General features: G+C 30.9%; 2 protein-coding genes across 3 annotated transcripts; one reads left to right on the plus strand and one right to left on the minus strand.

Moving 5' to 3' along the window:
• The first annotated feature begins 1,067 nt into the window (after window positions 1-1,067).
• Window positions 1,068-6,821, plus strand: LOC145129131 (uncharacterized). Its single transcript, XM_079063868.1, has 18 exons — window positions 1,068-1,432; window positions 1,904-2,013; window positions 2,115-2,273; window positions 2,374-2,439; window positions 2,540-2,629; window positions 2,719-3,024; window positions 3,121-3,218; window positions 3,329-3,364; window positions 3,440-3,560; window positions 3,634-3,870; window positions 4,760-4,855; window positions 4,937-5,041; window positions 5,110-5,244; window positions 5,328-5,707; window positions 5,778-5,871; window positions 5,939-6,097; window positions 6,218-6,376; window positions 6,483-6,821. The coding sequence occupies exons 2-17, from the start codon at window positions 1,915-1,917 to the stop codon at window positions 6,314-6,316; spliced, it is 2,280 nt and encodes a 759-aa protein (XP_078919994.1). The 5' UTR covers window positions 1,068-1,432; window positions 1,904-1,914; the 3' UTR covers window positions 6,317-6,376; window positions 6,483-6,821.
• Window positions 6,822-6,901: 80 nt separating this feature from the next.
• On the minus strand, window positions 6,902-11,786 carry LOC145129132 (calcium-dependent protein kinase 29-like). Of its 2 annotated transcripts, XM_079063869.1 has the most exons (8): window positions 10,944-11,786; window positions 8,431-8,574; window positions 8,051-8,203; window positions 7,847-7,962; window positions 7,607-7,777; window positions 7,398-7,525; window positions 7,210-7,309; window positions 6,902-7,123 (listed from the first exon to the last, which is right to left on the minus strand). In XM_079063869.1, exons 1-8 carry the CDS (start codon window positions 11,641-11,643, stop codon window positions 7,028-7,030), a joined length of 1,608 nt encoding a protein of 535 aa, XP_078919995.1. In that variant the 5' UTR covers window positions 11,644-11,786; the 3' UTR covers window positions 6,902-7,027. The 2 variants fall into 2 exon arrangements, with proteins under 2 accessions (XP_078919995.1, XP_078919996.1); XM_079063870.1 differs by lacking the exon at window positions 8,431-8,574.

Raw genomic sequence — 11,786 nt, forward strand, 5'->3', positions numbered from 1 at the left:
TAACCAATTTTGGATACTTAGATTGAATTACAACTTATAGTCCATAAAATGGAATAAAGAATAACACCTATCAAACTAATAAAAATCCAGCCTTTTTTAACAAGTGATCAATTGATCATGCAACAAAAAGAAAACCAAAAAACTAAAATGGAACCATAAATAATTATATGTCCATGAAATAAAAGATTGAACTTAAAATAACCTTCAAGAAGAATCTACCCATATCATGCTCATCGTGTCTCTCCTATATTGCATATGTCTTTTCGACATTTTCATTCTATCTCAAAATTAACCTAACTTGAAAAACCTAAAAACTTATGAGGATAGAATGAAAAACAAGTGATTAACATACTTTACTTATAGAGTCATAGAGATCGAGAAATCAATTTAAGTTGACAATTGAACTTTAAAACTCTAGATTTCAGAAATTGGTATTTAGAACATATAGAACTTTCAAAATTAAGAAATCAAAATTAAATTCAGAAATAGATAAACAAATAAGTTGGCAAAATGGACAATTATAAGTACTTATAATAATCAGAGAGTGAGAATGATAGAGTCGCAATCTCATATTTGGGGCCTTCACTTGAGCTTGACCGCTTTACTAAATTGTATGGGAAATTGCTGCCACTAATACATGAGTTTTTGAGCATTCAATACATTTGTAAAGCTATGAACTCTTTATAAACGAGAAACATTAGCTTGGGCCCATGGACTACTATTACTGAGGCTACCCTCCTTACGGACAACCCTGAAGTCGACATGACTTGAAAATTAAACGAGCAAGACTAGGTTCAAACTCTTTCAACCCGGAACAACACAAAATGATTAAAATGTCTTGAACCCTAAACTTGCTAATTCGAAACAAATCGATACAAAATAAATAGGTTTAGGTAAGAAATTTTAACTCGTTTAAATATATAAATCCATAATAGAATAGGATACAAAAATTAAACAATACAATTAAAATAAAACTCTTTCAATCTGATTAATGTTAAACCGGAAATTAAACAACCCAAACTACCCTGGACCAAGAGGAAAAAAAACATGTCGAACCATTAAGCACCGGAACAACGTAATCAAAATACTGTTTTCGTTTTCACTGTCATTCTCGTTTTCTTCGTCTCAAACCCCCTTTCGCAATCTCTCTCTCAATAACACCATTTTCCACTGCACTGCTACGCAAATCAAACACAAGAACAAGAAGAATTAATCTCTTCCAATTGGATATTTGATTCTCCTGTCGTTTATTATTATTATCATCGTCGTATGAGATCAACTTCAAATTCACTTCTTTCAGTTTCAACAGCGCGTACCCGTTTGATACAGATGAATGTCACTGCTATGGAAAATTTCACTTCAATCGAAGAAACTGAAGTCAAATTTTGAAGGATCAGGCAATCTCGTTTCTTCCTATCGATCCATTTTTTTGGTAAGCTCTGCAGGTCTATCCGTGTATTCATAGAGATTTATTGCCGATGATTACGTTCGTAGGAAATCCGATTGAGGGTTTAGAAACTTATCGTTTATCTTCTGTTTTCTCGCGACTCGTTTTCGATCGCTTAGGGTTTCTCATTCAACTACATGATATTACAACGCAATTTAAAATTTCCTTCAGTTTGTAAATTGGCGTTTTTTAGGTTCGTTTCTATGATCTTAGGGTTTTTTTTGATATGAAATACCATATTCCCTTCTCTTCTGTTGGAAACTTTGAAGTAATGAACTCATTGAAGATAATATTGTATTCACTCCTAGAATCATTCAATCCATTTAAGCTTATGGTTGCAAAATTTAACACACAATACAATTAATTTCATCTGTCTACATTGCTAACATCCTTATAACCTTCTTTTCTTCAAATTCTAGCCATAACTCTATCCATTTTCTACATAACTTGCTTCAGGAAAATCTGCAATGCACCGTGTGGGTATTGCAGGCAGTGCCTCTAATTCAGTTCGTCCTCGCAAGGAGAAAAGATTTACATATGTATTAAGTGATACAGATGACACAAAGGTCAGTGTTCATTCGATTGAATCACTAATTCTGCTTCTTTCTGTATAAACATGTAAAGAAATTCATACCTCAAATATTCAAACACACTTCCCCTTTTGCAGCATTGTGCAGGTGTGAATTGTTTGGCTGTATTAAAGCCATCAAAACCAGACAACTCAAGTTACCTCTTCACAGGGAGCCGAGATGGAACATTAAAAAGATGGGCATTGACAGATGAGGATGCTACATGCTCAGCTACCTTTGAGTCTCATGTTGATTGGGTATATACTCTATACTATATACTTCTTCTTCAATGTTAATATATAAAAACTTGGTGTTAAAAGTTAATGCGGGGGCATATTTGGAAATTGGAATATACAGGTCAATGATGCAGTCCTTGTAGGAGGGAATACCCTTGTATCATGCTCCTCAGATACTACAGTCAAGGTTTGTCTTCAGTGTAAGATTAAACCTTTTAATCAATGTATGATTATGTATACAAAATTTTAACTAATATTTATATTGTTTTCATGTTTTCCACTACTAGACATGGGATTCTTTTTCTAATGGAACTTGCACAAGGACTTTTCGCCAACACACAGATTATGTCACTTCTCTTGCTGCAGCAGAAAAAAATGTAATCTTTTTTGTCTTTCTTTAATTATATAAACATCATGAGCATATATATAGTAGTTTATTCTTCTTTTTGTGTGGTTATTGTTGTAGAGCAATATTGTTGCATCTGGTGGATTGGGTGGTGAAGTGTTCATATGGGATCTTGAAGCAGCACTTGCTCCCCTCACCAAGTCCAGCGAGGCAGCTGACGAGGATCGTCCAGGTGGCACCAATGGGTCAGGAAGTTTACTACCAGTTACTAGCTTACGTACTATAAGCTCAAACAACAATATTACATTGCAAACAAATGCACCTCACGGATATGTTCCTATTGCTGCTAAAGGACATAAAGAGTCTGTTTATGCATTAGCAATGAATGATACTGGAACTCTTCTTGTTTCTGGTGGAACAGAAAAGGTAAAAACTATAAATCACTCTAAATTCTGGTGTATAAGTAATTACTTTTTATAAAACTTATCTTGTTAATATTTAGAATATATGGTTTTATTGTAGGCTGTACGTGTTTGGGACTCAAGAAGTGGCTCAAAGATGATGAAGCTTCGAGGGCATACAGATAACATTAGGGCTTTGCTTCTTGACTCCACAGGAAGGTTTGTGTTCTTTCAGAGTTGCTTAAGTTTATAAAATTTATATTTTCTTTGTGTAATTAAATTATTAGGTTATTGGGTTTCTAATTCTTTATAAATTTTCAATGATGCAGGTTCTGTTTATCAGGATCTTCGGATTCTATGATCAGGTAGTTTCTGTGTTTAAATATTTATGGTACTCATTTTTTTTTTTTGTTAAATATTTACTTTTTTTATTTTTATAGATTATGGGATCTTGGACAGCAAAGATGTGTGCATTCATATGCAGTTCACACAGATTCTGTTTGGGCACTTGCTAGCACTCCTACATTCAGTCATGTGTATAGTGGTGGAAGGGATCTTTCTGTAAGTCCACTTTTTTTATATTTCAATGAAAGAAAATAAATAATTTATGTTATATTTTTAATATTTTTTATAGTTGTACTTAACGGATCTTTCAACAAGGGAGAGTATACTTCTTTGCACAAAGGAACATCCTATTCAGCAACTAGCAATGCATGATGATGGTATTTGGGTTGCAACAACAGATTCTTCTGTTCACAGATGGCCTGCTGAAGCTCAAAACCCTCAAAAGGTGTTTCATAGAGGTGGCTCTTTCCTAGCTGGCAACTTGTCTTTTTCAAGAGCTAGGGCTTCTTTAGAAGGATCTACTCCTGTGAGTTTTTATAAATTTTCATCTTATTCTTTAGAGTGAATTACATTTTTGATCCCTGAGTTTAGATGTTACTTATTTATTTATTTATTTTTTTTATAGTTTTTGTCATTGTTTTGATGTTTCATAGCGATTTTGGTCCATGAATAGTTAAATCTAACTACTCAGCTATTAGTTTTGTAAAATGACCATTTTGCCCTTGGACAACCAGGACCAAACCTGAAAAACAAGTAAACCATAGGATCATAGGGACCACATTTGTAATTTTCGCTTATAACATTTTATAAGTGCATATCAGTTTAGAATTATAATGTTATTAGTTTACATTGTAGTAGATTGAATTATTTTATTTGTTAATATATTAATATAACTAGTTTATTTTTATTTTTATTTATTATTATTATTATTATTATTTTTTTCTAAATATGGTATTTTGTAAAAAACTCTATATTGATTATTGAACAACATACAAAAACAATTATAAATCATTCAAAATGGACAAGTTTACAAGATATTATCTATATAATGTTATAAACCTTAACAAAAAAACAATAAAAAGCTTTAAAGTTGGTCTATGTGGTTTACTGATTATTTTTCAAGGGTAAAATGGTCATTTAAAAAAAATTAACAACTGAGTCGTTAGATTCAGGGGCTAAAATCGTAATGGAACATCAATATAAGGACCAAAATTGCAAACCAAATTCTGTAGGGACCAAAACCTAAAAAACCATTTAAACTCAGGGACCAAAAATGTAATTTACTCTAATTTTAATCTTTCATCTACATATATAGTAAGTTGTATAGAATCTTTACTGTTTGTATTGTTTTTTGAACTTTTTTTTTTCTGTTTATTACTCAACAAACAAACTAAAGTAATTTGACATGTATGTAGGTTCCTGTTTACAAAGAACCAATATTCAGTATTAAAGGAATTCCAGGAATCATGCAATTTGAAATTATGAACAACAGACGACACGTTTTAACCAAGGTACACATTAAGTTTTTCATTTTTTTCCTTTTAAAAAGAAGTTCACTTTTTTAAAGAGAGTAAGAATTGTGTCTTCTATAGGATAATGCTGGTTGTGTAAAGCTTTGGGAGATCACTAGAGGTGTTGTAATCCAAGACTATGGACAGGTGTCATTTGAAAAAAAGAAGGAAGAACTGTTTGAGATGGTACGTTTGACCATTTCATACACCTTCTCTTTGACCTTGACTTTTGACTTTTGACCATGGTTGTCCAGGTCAGCATTCCCGCGTGGTTCACTATAGATAGTAGACTCGGAAACTTATCTGTCCATTTGGACACCCCACAGTGTTTTTCAGCAGAAATGTATTCTGTTGATCTTAACATCACCGAAAAAGCTGAGGACGATAAGGTAATTTCATTCTTTTATTGAGATATATACATATCAAATAAATTTTATAATAAATATTAATTTATTTTTCTTTTATATTATAGGTTAATTTGGCAAGGGAGACACTGAAAGGACTTTTGGCACCGTGGCTGTCTAAAAAGAAACATAAATTTGGGCCCCAAAGTTTGGCCAATGGGGAAGTGCCACCTGTCAGGGATAGGGATAGGGATAGGGATGTTTCTTCTAGAAGCATTACGCTTTCAAAAGTTGAAGTAGATGGAAACAGTGAAAACGATTCTTCAGTTTACCCTCCGTTTGACTTTTCAACTGTGTCCCCACCTTCTATTATTACTGAGGGCTCACAAAATGGTCCATGGAGGAAAAAAATTACTGAAATGGATTCTACAGAAGATGAAAAAGATTTACCTTGGTGGGTCCTTGATTGTGTTTTACATAATCGTTTGCCCCCTAGGGAACACACCAAGTAAGTAGTTACATTTTCTGTTACGTTTTGTGTTACATTTTTCTGTTACATTTTCTGTTATGTTTTTCAGGTGCAGTTTTTATTTACAGCCATATGAAGGGTCAACGGCTCAAACTGTGACACAAGGGAAGCTCAGTGCACCTCGTATCTTAAGAATACACAAGGTAGTAACTAGTAAGGGCATTTTGGTAATTTTTGACAAGGATTTGCAAATAAATTATTTTTTGTTAGGTTGTTAATTATGTGGTGGAAAAGCTGGTTCTTGATAAACCAATGGAGAGCTTGGCCATTGATGGAGCTTTTGCCACTGGAGATGGATCTTTTAGATCTGGAATGATAAAACCATGGCAAAAACTTAAGCCTTCAATAGAAATTTTATGCAATAATCAGGCAAGTTTTTTTTAATATATATATATATATATATATATATATATATATATATATATATATATATATATATATAAAACATTAGTTTGTTATTTATTTATTTATTTATTTATTTATTTACAGGTTTTGACACCTGACATGAGCTTAGCTACTGTTCGTACTTATATATGGAAAAAAACCGAAGATCTTGTTCTCAATTACCGAATTGTTTCCGGAAGATGAATTTTATGTATCCAGAGAGGTACTATTGTGAGTGATTTTGAGCTTCCAAGATTCTTGGAGGTAATCATCTTTAAATCAAATTTGTCTTATATAGCTAGCTATATTCCGTTTCGTTTTATTAGTTTTCAAATAAAAAACTAAAATTTTATTTTTTTAAATTATGAAGCATACACGAAGAACCTCGGGTCAAAATTCTGGTCAAAGAGCTATCGAGTATAAAAGAAATAGCAGAAGAAGATGATGTCAGAAAACCACCACATTGTTTAGTAGTATCTATAACAACAACATTGTCACACATGCCAACCAAGTAAGTTTGTGTTTTGTACATCTTATTGATGTGTTATTATTTTTGTCTGTTGTTTTGTTTTCAATGGCTTTACTTAAAACTGTCTGTTTTTTTTTTTTTTTTTTTTTTTTTAGAAATAGAACTAGTATTATGGTATTGGTATGTAACCTACAGTTGACCACAAACATTAATTGTAAACCCTTGTAGGAAATTTTTGCATATTACTATTCACTTGTATTTACAAAACAACCATGCATACATTTATGGAGCAAAATCCAAGAGAGATATATAGATCATGGATATATGTTATATGCACACATGATTGGAGAAAGCTCAAAAGGGTACATTATTATTATTATTATTATTTTTTACCCTTGGCTATTTATTTACCACACAACATTTCACTCAACCTCAACAAACAAACACTAGAGGCCAAGTTCTTTTATTTTGCTATTTTCACCTGTTTCAACTGTTCCCTTCCTCATCATTGTCACAAACTCATCATAGTTGATCTTCCCATCCTACCATCAAACAAAATAGAATTACCCAAAATGAATATAAGATAAAAAAAAAAGATTTTTACTGCTTTACTGTGATTGTTACTGACCTTATCGGTGTCCACGTCATCAAGGACTTCATCAATGGTTGCTTCATCTCCCATTCCATAATCTGTCATGGCATGTTTCAACTCATCTCTAGTGATATATCTATAACAAAACCCATATGTAAATCAACAAATACTATAACCATATTTTTAATTTTTTTATAAATGGTAAAAAAGGTGAATAAACAAACCCGCTATTATCCTTGTCAAAAAATTGAAAGGTTTTTTTCAAATTCTCTTCCCTATCAAGTTTATGTCGATGCATCGTTGCAGCCACAAACTCCAAATAATCAATCGTTCCATTCTTATCAACATCAGCCTATTATCAAAATAATAAATCACAATCAATAAAGTTATAAACATGGACCCATATTTTAATGAATTGATTATAAGAGCTTACAGCTTCCATGAGTTGTTGTATCTCTGCCTCAGCGAGACTTGATCCAAGCTTCGTTAATCCGGTTTTAAGTTCTTCATATGTTATGGTCCCACTTCTGTCAGTGTCCATGTTATTGAACATCTGTTTCAATCCCTTTATCTCTTCTGTTGATTCTAGGTTTTCCGCAATAACCTGTTTAAAAAAAAAACATTAAAAATAAACAACAAAAACACTTTCTTTTATTGATAAAAGTAAACATACCTTTAATGCTAGCTTCTTCAACTTGTTCATGGCTCTGAACTGCTTCATTCTAATCAAAACAGCACTATCTATTGGTTGTTCTGATGCATCACCATTTTCCTTGAGCCATGGGTGTTCTGAGAGGTTGATTTCATCCATGGTTATTTTTTTATGTTCAAGTTTTGGAGAAATGTAAATAAGAGTTTTTTTTTTTGCTATACTAACCAAGGGCTGTATGTGCGCTGATACGTTTTTTAGGATTTCTGGTCAACATTTTTGATATTAAATCTTTCGCACCCTCAGATATAGATGGCCATGGAGGGCTTTGAAGGTCGAGTTTACCTTCTAATATTTCTTCAAATATTACCTTTTCACTCTCTGAAATAAGACAAAAAAAAAAAATCTTTAATTTTCCCTTCTTAAAAAGAAAGGTTAATGTTTATAAGAGTAACAAATTGGTGTAGTTTATTTAAACATGTAGGAATTTATTTTTATGAATATTAAACTTTGTAAGAGTGATGTTTTATCCATTTATTATGAAATGAAATCACTTTTATTTTAAATTTAATAAACCATAGAATTGAAGGGAGTTAAAGAAGTTACACCTCCCCAAAAAGGAGGGACGCCGCTAAGAAGAATGTACAAAATGACACCAGCACTCCACACGTCTACCTCCTTTCCATAACGACGTCGTAACACCTCTGGTGCCACATAATATGCACTTCCTACAATTTCTTTATAAATCGTCCCTAAAAAATGAATTGCATAAGATATTGTATTTTAGTACCTCTAAAATGCCACTTAAATGAATCCAAATTCAAACAAGAAATGCATAAATAATAAACCACAACGTTTTCGTTTAGACAGTTTGATATATCTATCTATCTACATCTCAACTGTAAATGTTTTTATATATATACAAACGTACAATCAAGATTATTATTGCATGTCCTTTACATTGTATTTTCTAGATATTGGTCAATTTCTTTTGATGAATATCACATCATATATATATATATATATATATATATATATATATATATATATATATATATATATATATATATATATATATATATATATATATATATATATATATATATATATATATATATATATGTTTAGGTTCATGTGAGACGGCCTAATTTTGTGAGACCGTGAGACGCAATCCTAGCTACTCATTTATTAGATAAAACAAAAACATTTTTAAAATGCAAAATAATTGAAAATTTTCGAAATTTTTTTCCCAATATTTTTTTCGGAATATATATTTTCCAAAAAAAAGATAAAAAAAATACCAAAAAAAATAAAAAATAAATACAAAAAAAAAAATACATTTTTTACATATTTTAGTAGAATATTTAGAATATTCTATATGTCTGGCAAATCTAGTAGAATATTCTAAACATTCTAAAAATCATATTAAAATATGTACAGTGTAATATTCTATTAGAATATTTCACGTATTTTAAAAAAAAAAATGGTAATTTTTTTTATTATTTTTTATTTTTTTAAAATAAATAAAGTTCCGAAAATAATAATTAAAAAAAGAATTTTTGGATTTTTCCTTTTATTTTGCATTTTAAAATTATTTTTAGATTTGGTCTCACGGTCTCACAAAATTAACATGGTCTCAAATGAACCTGAATATATATATATATATATATATATATATATATATATATATATATATATATATATATATAATGTGCTCATATGATTCTTTAACATCTTGTTAAGTCGTGCATGATTATGCATGAGGTGATGTCGATGGGCACTTTCAAGACTTTCAAGGGCACCAAGACAAAAGTTCATTGACCTGGTTGACTTGTCATTTCATAATTGACTTGTTGACTCGTGTGTATTACACGTATTTACTAGTCACTTCGATATCAATCATATATATTGTCAATATTTTCATTATAAAAGTTTTACTTTTAAATCAACTTATACACAACCAAATAATTGGTTAATAACTAAATATATGAAATACTTTTTGATAAGATGAAATTATAAGACTCTCACTCTATAATCGTCCTCACAATTTTATTTTTAAAAACTATCAGAACACATTTATATGAAAATCCCTTCAAATTTTAAGACATCATAAATAAAAAATATTGAAGTTTTTCATTCAAAATGAGTAATCAAAAAAATTTGTTAAATGTCTGGATTAATTGTATTTCCGTCTTATTAATAAAACATTATTTCTTAAATGCTTTTTAAAGGACAAAACTAAATAACCAATATTTAGCAGTGATTTCAGTGAACAAATAGATGCTTTGACATGCACATTGGTAAGAAAAATAGTTATTTTCATCAAAAAAAAATTATAACAATATCTATTGGGTTGGTAAAAAGATGTAACATTCAATTTCAATCACAGTTTCTTTTATAACTAAGTTATTAACCCATGATATTAACAATGGTCTGGTGTGAACTCCTTTCCACTAGTTATTAATGAACAGTTCAATCACTTGAGAGTGATAACAATAAATGTATTCAAAGAACTTTTGTGTAATAAAGCTTTATATATGGAATATTGTTAACACGAAAATAAAGAACTTCGAAAGCTACAAATGTTCTAAAGTGTTGTTAACAATACAACATCATCAAGTTTTATTATCACTAAAATGTGAGATTTGATGTTAGAATTAGATATTTTTTAATACAATATGTAAAACTGTGTTTTATAATGTAGAAAATTTTAGTTTTTCAACAATAATCAAAATGGTATTACGTATCTGTCCATATATAACACAATACTGAAATGCAATTTCAATATTGTTACATATGTTTTATATAACAATTACTATAACATAAATATAGCATTCTTCAAAATTATAAAATTAGAAATTAATTAATAACTATTGGCTTCAAAATGGGATTAGTTCTTTTGTACAGCATAATATGTTTCCTCACTTTATAAAATACGTTCCAACATTGATTCCTTTACTTGAACCAAAAGGAACGGACCAAAAAAATATACTTTTGCAACGTTTTAAAGCCAAAATTCAGTTACTATAAATGTTAATTGCATACATAGATTTAGATAAGTTATATAAAACATATATAATATAGAATAAATGAATTAAGAGTATGAATCTTTAAAACTGACCTTCTTCAATGAAGACAGAAAGCCCAAAATCAGTAGCCTTCAATGGCGAATCTTCATCTTGACTAACCATCAAGAAATTTTCAGGCTTCAAATCTCGATGCATAACCCCCATGAAATGACAAACATGCACCACATTCACAATCTGTCTCCCAATCTTGGCTGCTTCTTTCTCAGAATAACTACCTTTTTTTGTTATCCTATCAAAAAGCTCACCACCATTACACAACTCCATAACCAAATGCACACTACTTTCATCTTCATACGCCCCTCTAAACTCCACAATATTTGGTTGCCCAGTCAGATGTTGCAGCATCATAATCTCCCTCCTTACATCATCCATATCCTTCTTTGTAACAAGCTTCTTCTTTGATATCGATTTGCATGCAAACTTCTTACCTGAGGCCTTTTCAGTGCAAAGATACGTGATACCAAACTGTCCTCTCCCTAATTCTTTCCCGATATAGTAAACTTTCTTTAGATCGACGTACTCCTTTCCTAGAATAGACCCTTCTTCATGGTTTTTGATGGTTTTCTGTGGGTCGAACTTACTGGGGATCGGATAGTATGTTCTTTCTTGATCAGGGATGAAATGGTTATGATGATCATCTGCAGGAGGAAGATGGTGATGAGGGGGTGAAGGTGATGAAATCGGGATATCATGGCTTCGATGAGGTTTTAGGAAAGACCAACAAATACCCATTTGAGATTGAGGTGAGATCTGAAATGGGTTTGTGTTAGATTTTGGTTTTTGTAAAGATTATGATGTGGTTTGGGTTGATGAAGACGAAGGTATAGCTTTACTTTAGATTCTATTTGCTTGTACACGCCTTTGTTGGTTTCTTG

The sequence above is a fragment of the Lactuca virosa genome, chromosome 8 (genome assembly GCF_052849685.1).
Source record: "Lactuca virosa cultivar CGN04683 chromosome 8, Lactuca_virosa_CGN04683_v6, whole genome shotgun sequence".
NCBI classification, from domain to species: Eukaryota; Viridiplantae; Streptophyta; class Magnoliopsida; order Asterales; family Asteraceae; genus Lactuca; species Lactuca virosa.